The following is a 19492-nucleotide window of genomic DNA, read 5'->3' on the forward strand; positions in this document are numbered from 1 at the left end:
TAGTATTACTCAAGACGGATGGTTGCCGCAGAAATCAAGCAACAGCGTCTATTCTATGCATCTATCGGAACGTGATACCTAAGCAAGCTAGACCCGCTATGACGCCCTCTGTTTTTAGCAACAATTCCTTGCCTCCCGCTTATGTCGTCCATCCATAGCAAATTAACATTTTATGACTCACATCTAGAGTCATATCCTTGTTTAAGAGTCGTTGGAGCCTGCAAGGCTGAACAGGCCTAGGTCTAGGACTGGTGGTTGATAAAAGTACAAAGGGTTGCCTCAGTCAGAAAGAAAAAAAAAAAAAGTTCCTTCATCCACAACCAAACAACTAGACCGACCATTTTTCACGAAAAAAATGCTCCTCGAGCAATACAACAAACCAACAACAAAGATACAACCATGGAAAAGAAGTCTTTGGTGAGCCTTCCAGATGATCTCATCCTCGACATTGTCGAATACCTCGACACGGCCCGCGACGTCGCCCACGTCGGGGCCCTGAGCCGACGCACGCAGGGTCTCATCCACCAGGACGGATGGCGCACCTTTGTCAAGACCCGGTTCCCATCCCTCGATGTGCCTACTGGTCTGGGCACCTCGTGGGGCATGCTTGCAGATCGCGCCACGTACCTGGACAAGTGCTGGGAGAAGCGCGGCTTTTGGCTGAATGTGCTGTATGAGAAGAAGCAGCAGCCGGGGAGATTTCAGCGGAGGGTCAGTGGAAGCCAATCTGTGCTTTTCCATTCCGTACTCGATGCTCGTCTTTCATCCTCACACGAGGAGGAGATCGTTGCTGCGGGTGTGGGTGAGAACCTCTTGGTACAGGTCAAGCCGGTGGATAAGCGACAGCCAGATGTGTGGCATCAGCTTCAGGGGCAGGCCCTTAACTACCGAGCTGGAACCGGTGATGTGACGGCAGTTTCGGTGGTAGAAGATGAGGAAACTGCAGGTGTCGTGGTCGGGAGGGCAAACGGAGATATCCAAATCCTCTCAGCCAAGGACAACTTTACAACTCCCTTGAGAAACCTCAAGCCAGCAGACGACACCCTACTCAACCATGCGTCTGATCCTATGAGAAAATCACCAGGACAACTCGCAGTATCATCTTTGCAGTGGCACCCCCAAAGCAACCTCCTGGCGAGTGGCAAAGGTTCTGTCCTCACCCTTCACGACCTAAACACCTCGGAAACAAGCCCCGTGGCGTACCACGACTTTTCCCAAGCAAGTCCAAACGATGAGGCCTCACTTTTACGCAGCGCCAAGTTCATGAGCAAGGACGTTGTAGCTTGTGCTCTAGGCGGTAGTAGAAATCCTCTCCGCTGGGGGCAACTCACGCCGACGGGGATACAGTTTAGCAACGCTGCCAGCAACCCAAGGCCGCTCGATGACGCTGCTGCTCTCACAGAGGTGAGACTGGGAGAAAAAACAACGGTCCGGGCCATTGAACCTGTCAGGGGCGGAGGCAACGAGAATCTGCTGTTGAGTGCGTGGGATGACGGGACATACAGGTGAGGATATTCTCTGATATACACCTCGAATCGAGTTTGCTAACCCCTGGTCAGACTGTTTGATATCCGCACCCCCTCGGCCCAGGACGCCGTCTACCGGGACCGTTTCCAGCCCTACGAGGCCGGCAGCTCCCTCCTCGTTTACGGCACGGAGCGTTTCGTCGCCGGTAGCAACACAGCCCCGGACATTCGTCTCTTTGACTTTCGGTATCCCAAGCCGTATCACCACACAACGGCTCTCCCATGCTCAGCCCAGTGGCCGTTTCCCAGCCAAAAGGACGACCACAGGATGTGGAGATCAGGTTGGGCCCCAGAATGCCAGCAGTGCCGCCCTGCAGATGGGACGGCGTGTCCCTGGCATGGTCTATCGAGGCGGAACTACTGGAGACCTGATGCCACGCTGCACATTGGAAGTCCGACATTAGACAGAATCTACTGCCTAGCCAAGGCGTCAGATCTATCAGAGACGGTCTACTGCGGCCTCCGCGGTGCCATCCTCGAGATGAACCTCCACCTCACCTCAGACGCAGCCTACGAAGAAGGTCCTCGCACAACACCAGCAGGATGGCGTATGGGAAGACCGAGCGGCAAGATTTCGCTTATAGAAACGGGCGTGAGCCTCTGCCAGGCAAAGGAGTGGTCCCTCGACAGCCGCGGCGTCCCAGAGCTGATCGTCCAGCGGCCACAACCCCAAACACAACAGACGGGATCGCCGGATCAGATGAAGCGGCATAGACTGGACTCGGCGTTTCATAGACTACAGGATTTCCAACAGGCACAGGGATAAGACAAACGAAGTGAAAGGGGGGAACTGGCTTTTTTTACGGACAAAGGAACGGAGTTGGGCGGTATTTTTCTTGTGCATAGATTCTTAGATCAAAAAGAGTTGCGGCAAACTCTATATCGCGCTTATAGATGCGTCTAAAACAACGACGACAATAGCAACAGTTCTAAAAACAAATCATACAGGTGAACCATCTCTCTCTCTATCTCTCTCTCTCTCTCTCTCTCTCTCTCTAGCTTCTAGCTCTATAGCTTCGACTCTGGCACAATCAGTGAGAGTCTCTCTTTCAGTGTAGTCTCTGCCTCCTTCTCGATCCTGCTGACGAGCTTATCACAGGTAGGGATATCATGAATCAGTCCAATGACCTGTCCTGTGGTCCAAACCTAGAATTCAAAGTCAGCAACTGCTCCCTTGTTTGAAAGGAACAAAACTTACTCCGTGCTCTGTGTCTCCGTTGATAAACACCTCCTTGCCTCTCTTGCCGCTCACATACGGCGCAATCTCTGAAAACTCTCCCGTGGTGCTCTCCCGCTCAATCTTGAGCGCATCCTCAGCGACCTTGTTCTTGTACAGGCGGCTCGTATTCTTCCACCGGCGCAGCAGCAGCGTCGTGTCAGTCTCTTGCGCACGCACAATCTCCTCCTTGACCCTGATGTGAATAGGCGCCTCCTGGGTGCACATGAAGCGCGTGCCCATGTTGACACCGCTCGCGCCGAGGACAAGCGCGGCGGCGAGACCTTGGCCGTCGGCGAAGCCGCCGCTGGCGATGAAGGGCACCTTGAGGGTCTGGCGCGCCTTGCTCAGGAGGATAAAGTTTGTAATGTCGCTCTCGCCGACGTGGCCGGCGCACTCAAAACCGTCAATGCTCAAAAAGTCGACGCCGAGCTTGACGGCGCTCTGGGCGTGGCGGATGGTGGTGCATTTGTGCAGCACGGTGACTCCGGCCTTCTTGAGCTGCGAGATGACGGGTCCAGGAGAGTTGCCTGCCGTCTCGACAATGTTGACGCCCTCGTCGATGATGGCCTGGGCGTAGGCGCCGTAGTCAGGAGGAACCATGGCGGGCAGGAGGGTGATGTTGACGCCAAAGGGCTTGCCGGTGAGGGTGCGGCAGCGACGGATCTCGTCGCGGAGGGCGGCTGGCGTGGGAAAGATGAGGGCCGTGATGATGCCCAGGCCGCCAGCATTGGACACGGCAGAGGCCAGGTCCGCCGTGCCTATGTGCATCATGCCGCCCTGGACGACGGGCACTGATAATCGTTAGTAACAGATGGTCATGGTGTTTCAGCATGATACGAACCTCTGATGCCCAGGCGGCGGGTAAGTTCAGTCGCAAAAGGCATGGCGGAAATGTCTAAGATGACGTCGTTGCAATACAAAAAGACAAGAAATAAAAATCGCAGAAACAGAGATCTACAAATCAAGTCTATACCGGCAGGAGGAGATGTATGATTAATACACAAAAAAAAAAACCGAGGCTGATGTTTCCAGAAAACAACCTCGACACCTCGGGATGCCGAGGCACAGGAACCAAGTCTCCGCTTATCACCACCTTGTCACTTGTCAACTTCGCCCTCCACTCTCGGCTCTCGTTCCCCCTTCCCCTCCCCACAGTCACTCACATGCTTCTCCATCTTGCCTTGCATCTCCGTGCGTGTTCCGTTGTGGGGAGATGGAGACAGGGATCCATTCCCCCCGGCGTGCACGTACCAGCACCATCAACCTCGTCACATGATGGACTCTAAACAACACCTCTCCTCCTATTACCTACATAGGTGCCCATACTCTACCGACTTGGCAGTGTCTTGCCAAACAAAACTACGTCAACTGACACCATTTTCAGGTCGTGTCACGAGTACAAGTCTTACACCACGTATCTAGATATCCATACTTGGTCTCACGTCAAGCAAGCATCGAGTCCAGCTTAAACATATGAATAGATATCAACTGTTTCTTGTTGTCTCCCAACTACCATGCCCATCTCATCCACAAAGCACCCAAGTAGCTAAACCATACCTAGCCTCATCATATTGATTCGTCATCAAGATGACCCGACCCTTGTCCGTCCGTCCAAAACGCCTAGTGTACACGATAATCCCATGTCGTAAACCATCATGACCTCAAATCACAAATAAACCCGCCCAAATTTTGCTGTGAGCCTCGACAGGTGTCTGCACCGCACCTGTCATCATTGCTCCCTTCAAGCCAGACGCCAAGAAATTTCAAGGGTATTCATCCCAGCAGCCCTGCTGTCCTCAACGAAACCGCATCAATACTGCTTGTTTCAGCCGCCGTTCAAACTGGGGGAGTTCTCTCTCGCGGCTTGTCAATCAAGTCCGCGTAAGCGTCAAGACTGGATCCCATCACCTTGACAATTTCAAAGATGTGCGTTCCTTTAAACGTCTCAGCCCAGAGCCGAACCACCGCGCTGGCCAGCTGTCGAAGTTTGGCGCTATCGCTCGTTGCCGCCTCGTTCGGTCCGTGTCCCGAGTTCGGTCCCGCTAGCGAAGGATCGATCGGAACCGCAAATTCGGTCTCATCCAGCATCCGACGTACCATCTCCAGGAGGTTCTTCTCCTCTGGCGACGCTGTAGCGTCGTTGGGCCCAATCGCCGCGATGGTCAGAAGCCACTTGGCTACCAGAATAGCACATTCAAAGTTGCACACTGTCAAATATTAGTTAGCAGGCTGATGAAACAAGAGGCGCATTGATGTCATTACTCACGTGAGTGTTGAATGCTCCATTGGGCCGACTTTGTCCTGGCCACATAGTTGACGCCCGCTTTCACCAACATGGACAGCGCATGGATCGCTTGGAACACTGCCCGGTGCAGTCTTAGACTTCGGACTAGCAAGGGGGTCCTGCTCAGGGCCGACGCCACCAAAAGCGGATCCCGGGTCTCGAGCGCGGTAGACGGAGTCACATCGGTATACAGCCGGATGTACGCTTGTCGAAGCAGTGCCGTCGCCGTGAAATCCAACGTTCCGCCCTCGATCGAGTCCGACACGCTGTAGTGACCCGACTCGGCTGCCCTGAGCTGATGCTGGTCCTCAAAGCTGGTCTGCCACACCCGGAGAGCCTGCGACACCTCCTCCACATCCTGGGGTTTCATCGTTCGGTGAATGTTGTACGGAAGACCAGTCGCAAACGACGTCTGCTTAAGTAGGTAGATGTGCTGGATAAGGGCGTGGATTAGAACATAACTTCCGAATGACGACAAGTGCTGTGGGAGCCCTTGGTTCGTTCGTCCAAAAAGTCGCGAAAAGGCGTCATGCAAGGTGAGCTCGATCATAGGCGTCGACTGGCGCATTTCTTGCCATTGCCAAGCAGATTCCGCCCTCCAGAGTTTACCCCGTTGCGGCAGTAGAAGGTTCAACTCTGATGTCAGTAACAGAGGCGGCATGTTGTAAGCGATACTGCAGAGGTTGAAGAAACAGTAAGCAACAAGCTTTGTGCGCGTGGCAGTTTCAAGTCGAATCCAAGTCTCCCAGTCATTGACAGCACTCTGATTTACTTCGGCCACAAGTCCTTCTTCCCGAATCAAGATGGCCAGGTTGCTCTGCAACGACAATGCTTCGTGAAGAATGGTCGGCACGCCCCAGAGGCCGACAGCGAAAAGGAGCAAGACTGCTTGAATTGTCTCGATTCTTGCCTGGGGGGTGTTGGGAGAACTGCACATAATGGTTAGAATAAATCTCTTGTTCGACACACAAATCACTTACTAAGGCTCTCGATGCGTATCCTGGGTTGCCGGACGCTCTGACTGGGCAGATGCAAATGAATGGCGGTATGTGGCACTAGGCGAGGGTCTAGTAGAATGAGGACTGTAAGCCGCTGCAGTTGGCAACAAGGCATGAACCTCGGAGATGCGCCTCCGTCGAATCTGCTCCATTGCTACCGCCTTGGCGGCATACCACAACGCATAGCCTCGGTTCTTCTCAAAGCGGTATTGTGCTCCCACGGCCAAAATAGCAAGCAGCAACTCTGGAGCAGCTTCGGCGGGCGAGAATGTGGGAAGATGCAAGAAGGGCAAGTGTTCGTGAAGACCACTAATGTAGCCTTCGAGGAATCTCGTCAGAGTATGCCGAGATGGGAACACAAAGTCATTCGGGAGAACGGCAGAAAACTCATCCAGTCTGTTCTTGATCACGGTATGATCGGCGACGGAAATGCGTAGCGCTGATGCCCGAGCTGAATCATCAAGTCCTCGGGTTGCAGGGTCCGCCGAGTCTCGCGCGTCGGCCGGCATGTTCGGAAAGCGTCCTGGGAACAGTGCCGACTTGGACGATCGACGCTGAGCTGCGCCTCCTTGACTTCGGGACCACATCATCTGCTGCTCGGTTTCGAAATTGGGAGGGAGGAAATGCGAAGAAGAGGCGAACTCATCCAGGAAAGGGTTATAGTCGTCATAGGAGCCATTGGGGGGCGGTTGGGGCACATAACCAGATCCTAGAGGTTGGTCTTCTCGAGGTCGATCAGTCGTATATGCCACGATAGTGTCGCCATAGCTGCTTTTTCTTCGAGCATCTGGGGAATGTGGTGGAGGTGCTCCATTGGTCGGTCCCTGGACAGCGTTGCCTGAGCTTGCGAGGGCGGCGTCGGACAAGAGATCGAGATTGCATGCTCCGGGTCTGGCCTGTGCGCGTGGATCTTGGGGACCCTGAGGAGGCCCCTGAGGAGGAACTGGTCCATGGTGGAATTGCTGTGGTTGAGGCAACGGCTGTTGAGGTGGTGCAGGTCGCGCTGCGTTGTGATGCTGTAAGGCTATGGCCTCGGCGCTGATCTGACCTTCAGATACAGAGCTCTTGTGAGATGCAGTGGAGGTATTAGATGACAACTTCCTGGGGCGGTTATTATCCTTGCTACCTTCATTGAGGTGCACGAGCTTCTCGTGTCTGACGAGAAGGTCCCTGATGTCCATGTAAGCATATGTGTAGAAGACTTGGGTGGTGATCAGGAGTGAAGCATGGTTAGGATGAGACATGAACGACAACAGAAAGAGAAAGAGAATGGGCAGGGGGTCAACGTTAGGTAATTGTGTGATAAGTGATGAGTGAGTGGCCAGGTGGGACGGGCTGAGCAACGGTGGGATATAGCGGAACTAGAGCATAGCATAACGTACCTTCGTCCGAAGGTCTTTCCGCAGCGATCCCAACCACATGAAAATGGCTTCTCCTTGGTATGAGTACGTTCATGTCGTTGGACATGCTCAACGCGCCTGCAACCCGAGAGACATGGTCAGCATATCCAACATTCAGACGAGGATCTAGTCCACATGGCAACTGACCTGAACCGCTTGCTGCAGTACTTGCAGGGCAGCGTCTTGGGCTTTGGCTGGCGAACTTCGGTGGGCTCTGGGGCGACGAGAGGCGCCGGGGGACCAGGAAGGGGACGAGGAGGAGGAGGGCCCTCCATAGACTGAATGGCAAGCATGGTGAACGCGGTTGCTGAGAAGGCAAGGCCTCAGAGCAGTCGGTTCGTTCACGTAATTCAAGATATCAAATTGTGGGGAGAAGAGTTGAGGAGAAATGGAAGAGATGGAAGAGAGGGAAAAGGCGAGACAGATTTGGAGCTGGGGAGATGCAGGCAGAGATGGCGGATTGCGGGGTGCGTTAAGGGCAGAGCATGGCATGTGGAGAGAAATAGACGGTGGCCCGTGAACGTGAGAAGGAGGGATAGGGAAGGTAGGCAATGAAGGATGGGATGTCTTCCGCGGACGGGGGAGCGTCGGATCGGGGGTTACGGGGGGGCAGACAGAGTGAGGGAGGAGGGCACGGCCGCCAAGGTACAAGACTGGAGGTACTGGAGAGATAATGGATGGGCACAGGCAAGCCTCAAAACACCCCTTAGCGCTTCCCCTCTCCTGTGCTATTTCGGCTGTTCCCCCTCTTGGGCCGCGAGGTACAGGAGGTGTGTACCCCCAGACGTGGTCGATTCTGGACGTGGTGACGGAGGTGGAGGAACTGAATCTAGCGGGCGAGAGCTCGGCTGATGACTCCGAGTCGCCAGTGCTTTATCGGTGTTGATTCCGAGCTATCAGAAGCTCCAGCTATGGCTGTTTCGCGTCCTGACGATAAAGGGCCACGGTGTTTCTGACGCCGTCGAGGTCGATATAGGTCGTGTGCCGAGTGGTGGGAGGCGGTAGGCTCGGGCAAATGTGTGGATGTAGATGTGGATGAAAGAGGGGAGAGACCCAGAGAAACAGAAAAGATTTGAGAGGGACACAAGGTGAATGCAGGGCCAGCAGGGGACCCTCTCTCCACGGAGGAAATGGAGAAGCAAGCGAAGTGGATGGCCGTGTCAAGGTTTGCAATCCAGGTCTCGGTTTAGCACCCGACGAACTGGCTCAGGATCGGGCTAGATGGAGAGGAGGTGGATGTATGATGAGATGGATGGGATGGAACCCGGGGAAAAGAACCTGGGGATTCGTGAAAACCTGGGGCGAGCAAGGAGGCTTCTGGGAACTGGAACTGGAATCTCGGGGTGGCAGAAGCCGAGTGAGGGTTGACGAGAGCCAGAGCCGGGTCAATGACTGGCTACCTAGGTGCTGGTGCTAGGAGGAGGGATGAATGTCTCTCCTCGCCAAGTTCACGGCAAAGGCAGTGGGCGGTGGTGTATACCGAGTGAGCTGAGTGACGAGTAAGATGGCTTGCCACGTCGGTGCGCCCAGCGTCTGGAGGGACCGAGTTCCTTTCCGCGGCACGGGGGCGTCTGTAGAGCAAGGCCGTGACAAGACCAGGGCAAAGAGGGGAAGAGAGGAGGCAAGATGGGAGCTCGAGATAAGTTCCTAAGCAGGAATGGTGTGGCAAGGTACAAGAGCCGTACCGTCAGAATTGTGCACTGTAAGAGAGGTGTCGAGGATGGATTTTGCTGCCGAGTTGGGCAAGGTACGACGGCGTAGCGCGGGCGCAAGGGCCAGGGCGGGGAAATTGGAGGTGGAAGGAGGGACGAGACCCCCAAGGTACTTCCGCCTTCTCCGGGGAGGTTAGGCGGCGTAGCGGTATCTAGCGGTTCAAGTATCCCTAGGGCGAGATTGAGTTGGCAGACAGGCGGTTACTTGAGGTGGACGTACGTAAATGAATGCATCAGCTGTGCGCACGCACGAGATAATTATTAATTAATTCCCGTCGTAAAAAGAAAGTGTGGAGAGGGAATAACCAAGAGTGTGAGTGGGCGAATGCATCAATCTGGGGGAATGCGTCTCCAAGGAGCCACTGGATCTGCGTGAAAGCCAGCCACAAAAGGTGTGGAGGGACAAAGGGACAAGAGGAAAAAGAAACGTGAGCATGAAGGATTCCCCAGTGGACGGCAATCATTGCTCCATAGGCGCGGCAAGCAGAGGAGATACAGTATCAGATCAGCTATCAAAAGTAAAGAAGCAGCCTGTGCAAATCTGACAGAGCCGCCGGCCACAGCCGTGTCGTTCCGTCGCGGAGATGACGGAGTGCAGAAGAGTTGGCCGGAGAATCTCTGGACTGCGCCCTACGCCAGCAGAGTTGACAACCTACGTACTGAACCTTGGCTCCCTGGACCTCGAGGCAACGTAAGTAAAACGGCAGAGCCAAGCTTGTGGCGGAGTCAAGGGCTGGTCTCTGGGTCTAGGCCGCCGGGGGGGCTTGGGGGTGTGCTCACATTGGAGCTGGAGCCCGTCAAAAAATCCCGGGGCGAAAGCCGCAGAGCAGAGGCGGAGGCACATGCAACGACAAGAAATCTGGGCAGTCCTGGGCAGACCTGGGCATGTGTCGATTCGTGCATTCTCTGGCAGCCACAGCACGCAGGGGGATGGTACGAAGTCGAGGTTTCCAAGGCAAAGAAGCAAAGATGGATGGTAAACAGCTGATGATTCGTGGCAACCATTCCAGCTGCAGAGCTGTAGCTGTTGCTGTTGCTGCTGTTATCGGGACAGTAGCGGCGGGATTTGTAACAGTTGCCGGCCCGACGTCCGTTCCTTGGTGCTGTCTAGGGCCGCTCTTGCCGTTTTACCCTTCCCCAGCGTGTCCCCCCATCTCGCACAGGCACAGCGAGCACTGCAGGCAGGTCAAGCAAGGTGAGGGAGGGAGCAGTGGGAGGTACCTCTATTGTACCGAAAATGTCCCCATGGGGCAAGTGCATCTGGGGTTGAATCTCCGCATTCTGGTTTGGAGACTTTGTCCAAAATGTCCCACTTGGCCTTCTGGGTCCCCCATGCAAGCAGGATTTTTTTACGTGTCCCTGTCGCGACCCCGGCCAATGAGACCCTTGGCAATAGGCCCATCGTCAGGCTACCTGGTTACGGCAGGTAAGGTACTTACCACTTACCGACAATGGCAGTCGCCTTACCCTGCCTCTTCTGGAGGAAAGGCGAAGAAGCCCAGAGGTTAGGGCACTGAGTTGGCTGGAGAGACCGCTGGTTTCCCCTGGACGCCATGACGGTGTTCCCAGCTCTTTCCTAAGCTTAGTCTTCCCGCCCAACCGCGCTCACCTTCCGTTCCCACTTTTTCTTTTTCGCTCTTGCCAAACAGCCATCGGTCTTGTCACCACACCATGGCGAATCCATTCATCTTGGCTTCTCCCTCTCCTCAACTTCTAGTTCAGTCTATCTGCTTCGGATCATCCAATCTCGTTCAAATCCGATCCGTCATCCAGCCCTAGGCCAAACCCCAGATTCTGCATGCATCAGCCATCTGTTACAGTACAGTACCTAGCAGGACGGACACCTTTGATTGCTTCTCCTGACCAAGATGCTGCATCGTCTCGTCCAACCTGATGATCCCAGGTATGCACTTGATGACTGGCGTCAAGCCATGGCATCTTCGTTTCCTGATCGTCATCGTCTTCCTTGCATTATCGTCTCTCTTATTCAACCCCCTGCTTCACATACGCTTATACAAGTGAAACTGTTTGCAACCTCATCCTCCCGTGCAGCTTAAACATCAACGACTTTCACAACTTTTCTGCCCAATCACGCCAAGTTCCATTCCCTCCCCACAGCCGCTCTTTGCGCCGTTGCCTCGAGACTTTGCCGCCATGTGGATGCCCGGAAGATGGGAATGCAAGCCGCTTTTCGTTGAGAGTGGAAAGCGGGGGTCAGGCCGATGCGGAGCAAAGGAGCATGAGCAACGCCATGCACATGGACCAGCCCCGTCAACGATGCAGTATGAAAAGACACAAGGGTCAAGGGAAACAAAGACGGTCTGAGGGCAAGACACTCTTGTTGGCACTTTCGTCAACACATTGAGGATCATCGTCAAGTCAAGAAGGAGAGAGAAGGACTCAAGGCAGACACTCTACAACGTCTACTCCCCCATGTTTCCCCCTTTCAGCGGTCAGAACTCAGGAGGATATCTGAGGCAGCTGGGGTATCAAGGGATGGGCCAAGATCTCTTGTCCCCCCAAGATGATGACAATTTGCTTCTGGTGGACTTGTCGGTGTCCGATACAGGCCATGCTCGCATCCGGCCAGATGGCAAACACCTTGAGCGACAAGTACAAGACTCCAGCTCCTCCATATGCTCGCCTCTGTCTCTGCCTCCACCTGCGCCCTCCCTCGCCTCCACGCAACTGCAACACCACCATTAGAAACGGCGGCAGTCAGCCTCCACGCCAAGGTCCAGGGTCCCTGTCAACGGCCGCCTTCTGATGCTTGTCTTTATGTTGGGGGCCTGTTGTAGCGACTTTGTTGAATCAACGACGTAGTCCAGACAAAGGTTGCCGGGCTCCAGACAGCCTCGTTTAGCTGGGCACGGCTACAGACTCAGTGTGGACGGCTCTTGTCTGGCGTACCGGGTGGTCGACTGTTTACCTACCTACCTCGACCTGGTCTCAGTTCGGCGAGCTCACGGAGTTTTAGGTTCGTCCAAGGCTCGCTTAAGACATCTCAATGGAGGCAAAACCTTCCGGATTCAACAGAGATGGGAAATAAAAGTGTTCGCTGACGGACGAGCCAGGCGAGCCCAGTGACCCTTGTCAAGCGGTTGTCCATGGTTGTGGAGGTGCGGAGACCCCCATGGCCGGTGCGTGTGGGGTAGATTTTGGATCTGGCCCCCGGACTGGTCTTGCAGGCATCTCGGGCTCAACCATGAGTCTCTGCATCGTATGAGCTCATCGTCTCCTCGCGCACCATGCCATGCCCGCCGGTGAAGATGCAGCGAGTGTGCGAGCGTGTGTACGTTCTGTTCTCTTGGGACCCTAATGCGGTCCCGTCCCGCACCAGAGATGGGCCGCTAAAGATGATGGGTGACAAGGGGCCATTATCCACGGCACCACTAGCACGGCTGAAGCTCTACCTGCCCCGCGTTCCAGGTGCAAGGCTTCATCTCCCCATGGGGTCGTCCTGAGTGTAAGCCGAGCCCACCCTCTCTCTCATGCCGGAATGGAGCCGACGGATAGGCACTGTTCTCGGGGCAATTCCTCTGGTAAAGAACACACGGGTTGCCAGAATGACTCGCTTATCCCGCAACAAACACCCGCCGTGTAACAAATCCCCCCAACGACTTCCGAGCGGCCAACCACCGGCTTCCTCTCCGGTCCGTTATTATCACGTCAATGCACTTGTCCTGCGATCAAGAGGCTGCTGGCTTGCTCAAGGTTTCAAGCTCCACGTCTTCGAATCTGGGGTCTCCAGATGATTCCGAGAGATGACATCCGATCCCGGGGTAATTGGCATGTGGGGGGGGGTTGAGTTGGCATCCCCCAGATTGCCCCGGATGTCGAATCGACTCACCGTTGTTGTTGAGGTAGTGTAGTTGTGCCGGAGGGGTTGTTCGTCAAAGGCTCGGGATCTCGGTTTGTTGTCCGGGACATGATAGACTATCTACCTCGGCCGCCATGCCACTTGTGCCGCATTCAGCCAGGGCCACAGCACAGGACGGAATCAACTCGATGGTCAGTCAGATCTTTTCGGCTGCTGACCTATCATGGCAGTCCGACGGGGAGACCTGGCGGCTGAGAGGGGGCAGGGCTACTGTATAGGCCAGCTTGATCTCACATTAACGGTACATGTGTATTACCTATCGCTGAAGCACATGTGGGCTCTCAAGGGCCAGCACCAGCAGGGGGAATCAGCATCGAGGTCGCGAATCAGATCCCCTCGAGCGTTCTCGGCTGCCTCATTCGCCCGAGACGAGACCCGTTGCGGGAGTTGTACCGCACCCCTCTCGGCACCAATCTTTATGCCCAGGCCCGCCATCTTGTTCAGGCACCAAGCCAGATATGACATCAAAACGTTTCCCTCTTGCTCTCCTTGGGCCTTGGACCTTGGACTTTGGGGGTCTCAACCCTGAAGCGAGAAGCCGACCTGACCGCTCTCGCTGCCCAGGCGGACCAGGCGTTGTCTCATGCCCTCTGCCCTCCGCCTCTGGGCGTCCTCGAGTGGCCAAAAGGCGCACTTGTCGACCCAGCTGCCAACCCCGTGCTGCAAGACGTTCCTCGCCCGCAGAGTGCTGCCCTGTACATGGCCCACGGAACCGTGCAGTGTCATGCGTTCTTTACTGCTGCTATATACGCCACGGTGCAGAATGTTGTTGTTGTAGAAGACAATGTCGCCGGGCTGTAATTTGACGATAAGCTGGCCTGGCAGTGACTTGGCAAAGGGATCGGCGTCTCGCTCGACGTCTGTCCTGGCGCGCCTGTGAGAGCCAGGCACGACGATCAAGGAATCATCCTCCCATAGGGCAAAGTTGTACTGGGCGTGATACGCGTGCTTCCCGAGCCGCTCCATCTCCTCTTGGGGCATAGCCTCGGCCGGGATGTCATCGCGATGCCACCTCAACTCAAAGTCCTTGTCGGGTCTCACCAGCATGTTGAAGAGCTCCATGATGAGCTGGTCATCCTCGCACTGGAGAAGCTGCCTGACGATTCCGATGACGGCGTCAGAAAAGTACAGCTCGGTGAAGAGCTCGTGACCTGGTAGGTCGGGCTTCATAAGGTGCTGGACGCCCCAGATTCCGTGCTCGCGAGCCTGGCTGGCATCCCACGGGGGGAACTGCTTGCCCACGGTCCGGACGTGCGGCCATCCCCCGCCGCGCGCCAAGTCGGCGGCCTTGGTGCTGGCCTCGCGCAGAGCGTCAAGCTTGTCCTTGTCGACAATGGACTTGATGATGACGAAGCCATCCTGGTTCAGTTGGTCAAGATATGGCGAGGCTGGCATGATGGATTACGCGCCGGCCACCAATGTGGGGTTGGTTTCGTACGTTGGAGGTGCTGTCTGAGACCCGCGGGCCGATGATGTAGGGCAAATCTCTGAGCCTTGTGGCTTGCAGGAGGATGAGCAGCAGCAGCAGCAGTAGCTCGGTCCAAGGGGGAGAGCTATGACCAGAATGATGAGATCTGGGGTTTATCGGACGACGAGGACCCTTGCTGTGTCCGTGGGTATTTGCAGATGCGGTGTCAACTGTTTCTAAAGCTCGGGGACACGGCTTTTTTTGTGTTGTCTTGAGTATGCAAGAACCCATGGGATGTGGGGAAGACTACCGTCATATTCGCTCACGACTTGCTGCATCTCACTCGCCTGCCTCGCACACTGTAGAGCAGAGTGGAGGAGATAAGTGCTGTAACGTAGCAGCTGGGGAGACAGTCAACCAACGGTTTATATCGGTACAGACCACAGTACATGCGAATCTCGGTCTCAACTTTCAAGCTGCTAACCTAGATAGTCATCATCATCGTCACTCATTATCAAAAGTGCCTGAGCTCAACCTCGTCACTCTAGTGGCCCATTGCTTGTTTCAACCTCGTCTGATTCTGACTCTTCAACTACACGCCTCGGTAGACCACTTGACAGCAAATCCCCTCACCGTCTTCTGCACCTCCAGGTCACCAGGGTCGTTCTCGAACAGCGGCTTATCAAGGCGGCGCTCGGCAATCTGCTCCACCTCAAAGCCCTGCTCACGCGCGATATCGAAGAAACGCTCATCGGCCTCCTTCTTCCACGGCCGGTATGATGTGAAAAAGACATAGGCAACGCTATCGCGCGAAACCCGCATTGTCTCTCGGATTGTCTTGATTAGAGCACCATGTTCGCTATGTCGAAAGAGAAGATCTGCCAGAATGAGAATGTCGAACCGTTCTTTGGGATCTTCTGGCTGGGTTGGGTTGAGGTGAGCGAGGAGAGGAAGGGGATCAGCGCCCCAGACGAACCCAACAGCATCGACAACATCGGCGATGTGTCCCTTGGGCTCGACCGTCTCGTCACACTCGTCGATATTCTTCTGCATGATCTTGATGATGTCCGGGTCCGGGAAATCAGTCACGACGACCTTGCGAGCGCCAAGGATGGCAGCAACGAGACTGGGCAAACCAGCAGCGGCTCCTAGCTCGAGGACCGTCTTGTTGCGGACGCGAGAAGGGCCATCCTCAAAGAAGTCGGCGATCATCTTTGCACCATTCCAGAGATGGTGAGCCTCTGTTGGGCTGGCACCGACGAGGTGCAGCGTTATGGGCTTGCCGTTCTGCATTGTGAAAACCTGGGACGTAGGCGGCGGCGTAGGGGGGTAGTAGTCCTCGGGATCGTCCATGAGGCCGTCGAAGCCATAGTCTACCTCGTTTGCCATTGTGATGTGAGGTTTCGACTGTATCCGAGTGATGAATACCCAAGATGTGAGACTGTAGTGAGCCTTTTTGGTGGCGCGAGATAAGGTACAGGTGATGTGACTCGAGTGTTGCTAACTTTGCAACAACGGTTTATCGTCGATGCCTGCGTCTTCCAGCTTGAATCTGCCCAAGAAACCCCTGTATCATGGACTGAATATGAGTCTCTGCTTTGGTGTTTGATGTCGTGAAAGAGTTTTGACCAGAGTGGGCCGAATGTGCGCTCCCACAGTGCGTGCGCCATGAAAATGAAAAAAATCCACCTCTTTTGACTCGAACCGCCAACACCAGATAGTATCAATAATTCCCAACACCCACGATACCGCCCCTAAAATATGTCATGAACCACCAAGCAACACTCCTGTAAGCCCATCTGAAAAAAAGGAGACGCATCTTCTCCCCTATCCAAAACGCTGTCGCGCCAACTCCTTGAGCATCCCAATCGTCCCCTCCTCCCTCTCCCTCCAGGCCCTCCTCTTCTCCTCAATCTCCTCCCTCTTTGCGCGCTCAATCTCCTCCCTGCGAATCTCCCTCTCCGTCTTGCGTCGCTGCTCCCGCTGCTTGGCCTGCTTGTACTCCTCGAGCGAGTCCCCTCCCCCCATGAGCTCGCGCTCGCTACTCGCCTCCATGGCCCCGGGGCTCTTGTCGCGGAACGAGCGCATCTTTTCCGACACGACCGCGCGCTTCTCGAGCATTCGCTCGCGTGTGCCTGGCTCAGCGCGTGGGACGAGCTCGTCGAGGCGTTCGCGCTGGACTGCTCTGTCGGCTTTGCGCGCTGCGCGGAGGTCTGCGATGGAGGCTTGCTTGTCTTCCTCTGCGAGTTCGGCGCGGAGGGAGAGGTCCTGCAGCGTGGGTATTCCTGGTCCAGAGCGGCGCGTGTTATCCGATGTTGGGAGGGTAGGGCCATAATCGTCGTCGTCTTCTTCGCTGTTATTGTCCCTTCCCTTGGCATTATCATCCACCCTCTCCTCTCTTTCATCCCTTCTCGCAGTCGAGTGACTAGCGCGGGGAGCACCTTGATTCTGGGCAGTAATCCGAGCAAACATCTCAGGATCATACCAGCCTTCAGCCAGCTCCCCACGATTCCACTTCCCGATGAAGCTCTTCCACCTCCCCCTGATCTCGCGCTCATCCATCTCCTCAATATCCTTCTGCTTCTGAAGATCAAGGTAGTCGGCAAACAGCGGCCTGAACGCGTCCAGATCCCCCTTGGATAGCTGCCTCGCGTCAAACGGGAGCGTCACCGGCGCACGGCTCGCATGCTCTCGATGCCGATGCCTGGACGATGAGTGGTGGCCACTTGGCTCGGTCGAGTGTCTTTCATGGCGCGAGGACGACGTCTTTGCGCGCTTATGAGCTGGCGACCGAGAGCGCGAGCGCGAATCTCGGCTTCTCCTGTCTCGTCTGTCGCGAGAGCCATGTTCGCGACGCGGCGACCTTTCGCGGATTCGACTCCGATGATCCATTCCAAGTCCTTTCCAGAGTAACGGCGATGTTTTTTTCTTTTTCTTTTGAACTCCCAGAGGCTGATGAAACCTATATATGGGGCTCTTGAGAGTAATTCGTCAAGAGTTCAGAGTGTTGATAAAGAGGCTCCAAGTTCGTCAAGCACGAGATTTTGGAGTCTAGAACATGGCGGGCACAGTGCGCCCCGCTTTTCTTCAATTTGGCTTCATTCTCGCCATGAGAACCCAAGGGACAAACACCAATGACAAGTGTAAAGAGGAGTTTCTGAATATTTTCTCTATCGGCCTCTGCTACCAAGGTCTGTCTCTTCTGTCCTTTTTAGTCGCTCAGCGACATTCTTCCTTCGTCATCCCAAAAGTCTAGGGGTATCATTGAATCACGGGCTTCCAAACCAATAGCTCCTACAACATTCGTCTTGATTCTCCTTCATCTTTGTGCAACTTTCCCTTTCTCCCAGCAGATACGGATCGTATATCCTTTATTTCGGTGGCCCAGATCAATATCTCCTATGCTTCCGCAACCCCTTCTGCCACCACCTCGGAATTGTTATGTATCACGCAGCCAAGGCATTGGCAATCATCTCCGCAAGGGCAACTCGCTTGCTCGCCGGCACACGAGTCTCCAAAAGGATAACTGACGAAAAAGAAGTCGTTGGCCGACAGAGCCTGTTCTTCGCTGACCCCTGAAGCCGCCTCGGATGGTGTTTGTGGTGCAACTGGCGATACCGTCCCTTCAGCAGGTCCGACAGCAGGCACCGTTGTTGGACCCGAACCGTTCGTTGTCGGTATCTCGGCATTTCCATGTCCGTTAACATGAGTATAACCGGCGCTGCTGTGGGTGTGTGTTCGTTGAGGATCGTCCATCATGCTCTGCCACGCAGATCGAACGTAATTCTGGGTTGCTTCATTGTATGGGTGGGCCGCACATCCGATACACTGGCAAGATGCGCCGCAACTGCACTGGTGAGAAGTGCCCGCGGCAGAATGAGGCGTTCCTGGAGGAGGGTATGGCATGCCGTAGGGAGACGGCATACCACCTTGACCAGCAAACGTCATCGATGCCATAACCTGCCTCCACTGCTCGGGTTGCAAAGGCTGCAAGTAGGAGCCGTACTGTGGCGGGTAGGTGAACACCGTAGGTTGGGGGTAGTAGGCATACATGCCGTTCGGCATCATAATAGGCGTCGGTGGGAAAGGTGACATGACCATGCCATTCGGTGTTGAAACATCAGATGTGGGCACCGTGTCTGACTTTTGGTCTGGTTTAGGAGAGTTGATGCCGGATGAACAACAACTCTTGGGTTTCGTCTTGGTCGGAGGACTCGGCATCGAAGGAAGTGTGCTAGGGACAGCAGAATCATCATCAGCGTTACCACCGCCGCAACACGAACCGCCCTTCGCCACAGGTTCCCTCGTTTCTTCTGGTATATGTGGAGTCGCCATGGAAACGCCATGGGAAGCCAGGACCGGTTTGGAGCCATCCGAGCTCATCATGGGAGGTAGCATATGTGGTTGAAACATGGGATACATGACCGGCCCAAATGGGCTTTCCGCCGGCGTCATACCCATGGCTCCATAGGGAGACATCTCGGGAAGGGGTGCAGCGGGCTTCTGAGATATGCCGTCATAGGCAGGCATGATATTAAGCATGCCAGGGTCCATCCTCTGGAGTGCAGCTGGGTCAACAGACGGTCGCCGACTAGAGGCGCTGCTCCTAGAGCTCGTCTTCTGCACTCGGTAACTTGAACTTGTTGTCTTGCTGGAAGGACTTTGAGATGTCGATTCGCTTGCCGAGTCGCCATTCTCGGGCTTCCCAGTGGGAGATTCGGCGCTTTTGTTGGAGCCGCAGCGACACGGCTGCTTCTTGGGGATGGCGGCTGTGACTCTGCCACAGGAGCATGGACGGGATGCCGGGTGAGGACAAGTACTCAGGGGACGGCCTGGTTTGCGAACAGGCACCATCAATCGCTCATTCGCGTGAGTACATTTGGTCGAGCGATGGCCGCGGATGCATGGCTCGCTGGAACAGTCAGTCAATTGCGCAGAGGTACATTTACATGAACATGGTCAATCGAGGTATGTCGGGCAATGCGAAGAGACTTACCAGGCCATCTTCTGGCCGTTGATGAGAGGCATGGCGAGTTTGTGTTTGGGAGACCTGTGCAACGGGTGA

At 55.2% G+C, this 19492-nt stretch overlaps 7 protein-coding genes across 7 annotated transcripts; 1 reads left to right on the forward strand and 6 right to left on the reverse strand.

Annotated features, from left to right (window-relative positions):
- Positions 1 to 399: 399 nt before the first annotated feature.
- Positions 400 to 2292, forward strand: NCS54_00385100 (F-box domain-containing protein; the record flags this gene model as incomplete). The annotated part of the gene is made up of 2 exons (XM_053149406.1): positions 400 to 1505; positions 1560 to 2292. 2 exons carry the CDS (start codon positions 400 to 402, stop codon positions 2290 to 2292), a joined length of 1839 nt encoding a protein of 612 aa, XP_053005381.1.
- Positions 2293 to 2534: 242 nt separating this feature from the next.
- On the reverse strand, positions 2535 to 3629 carry NCS54_00385200 (Hypothetical protein; the record flags this gene model as incomplete). Its single annotated transcript, XM_053149407.1, has 3 exons — positions 2535 to 2672; positions 2725 to 3536; positions 3587 to 3629. The coding sequence occupies 3 exons, from the start codon at positions 3627 to 3629 to the stop codon at positions 2535 to 2537; spliced, it is 993 nt and encodes a 330-aa protein (XP_053005382.1).
- A 952-nt stretch (positions 3630 to 4581) lies between these two features.
- Positions 4582 to 7720, reverse strand: NCS54_00385300 (Hypothetical protein; the record flags this gene model as incomplete). Its single annotated transcript, XM_053149408.1, has 5 exons — positions 4582 to 4952; positions 5012 to 5958; positions 6010 to 7197; positions 7410 to 7505; positions 7575 to 7720. The coding sequence occupies 5 exons, from the start codon at positions 7718 to 7720 to the stop codon at positions 4582 to 4584; spliced, it is 2748 nt and encodes a 915-aa protein (XP_053005383.1).
- Positions 7721 to 13538: 5818 nt separating this feature from the next.
- On the reverse strand, positions 13539 to 14414 carry NCS54_00385400 (Hypothetical protein; the record flags this gene model as incomplete). The annotated part of the gene is made up of 1 exon (XM_053149409.1): positions 13539 to 14414. One exon carries the CDS (start codon positions 14412 to 14414, stop codon positions 13539 to 13541), a length of 876 nt encoding a protein of 291 aa, XP_053005384.1.
- Positions 14415 to 15015: 601 nt separating this feature from the next.
- Positions 15016 to 15816, reverse strand: NCS54_00385500 (Protein N-terminal and lysine N-methyltransferase EFM7; the record flags this gene model as incomplete). The annotated part of the gene is made up of 1 exon (XM_053149410.1): positions 15016 to 15816. The coding sequence occupies one exon, from the start codon at positions 15814 to 15816 to the stop codon at positions 15016 to 15018; it is 801 nt and encodes a 266-aa protein (XP_053005385.1).
- A 438-nt stretch (positions 15817 to 16254) lies between these two features.
- Positions 16255 to 17273, reverse strand: NCS54_00385600 (Hypothetical protein; the record flags this gene model as incomplete). Its single annotated transcript, XM_053149411.1, has 2 exons — positions 16255 to 17041; positions 17098 to 17273. 2 exons carry the CDS (start codon positions 17271 to 17273, stop codon positions 16255 to 16257), a joined length of 963 nt encoding a protein of 320 aa, XP_053005386.1.
- A 553-nt stretch (positions 17274 to 17826) lies between these two features.
- On the reverse strand, positions 17827 to 19455 carry NCS54_00385700 (Copper-fist domain-containing protein; the record flags this gene model as incomplete). Its single annotated transcript, XM_053149412.1, has 2 exons — positions 17827 to 19339; positions 19424 to 19455. 2 exons carry the CDS (start codon positions 19453 to 19455, stop codon positions 17827 to 17829), a joined length of 1545 nt encoding a protein of 514 aa, XP_053005387.1.
- Positions 19456 to 19492: the final 37 nt, after the last annotated feature.

Source organism: Fusarium falciforme, chromosome 3, assembly GCF_026873545.1.
Source record: "Fusarium falciforme chromosome 3, complete sequence".
NCBI classification, from domain to species: Eukaryota; Fungi; Ascomycota; class Sordariomycetes; order Hypocreales; family Nectriaceae; genus Fusarium; species Fusarium falciforme.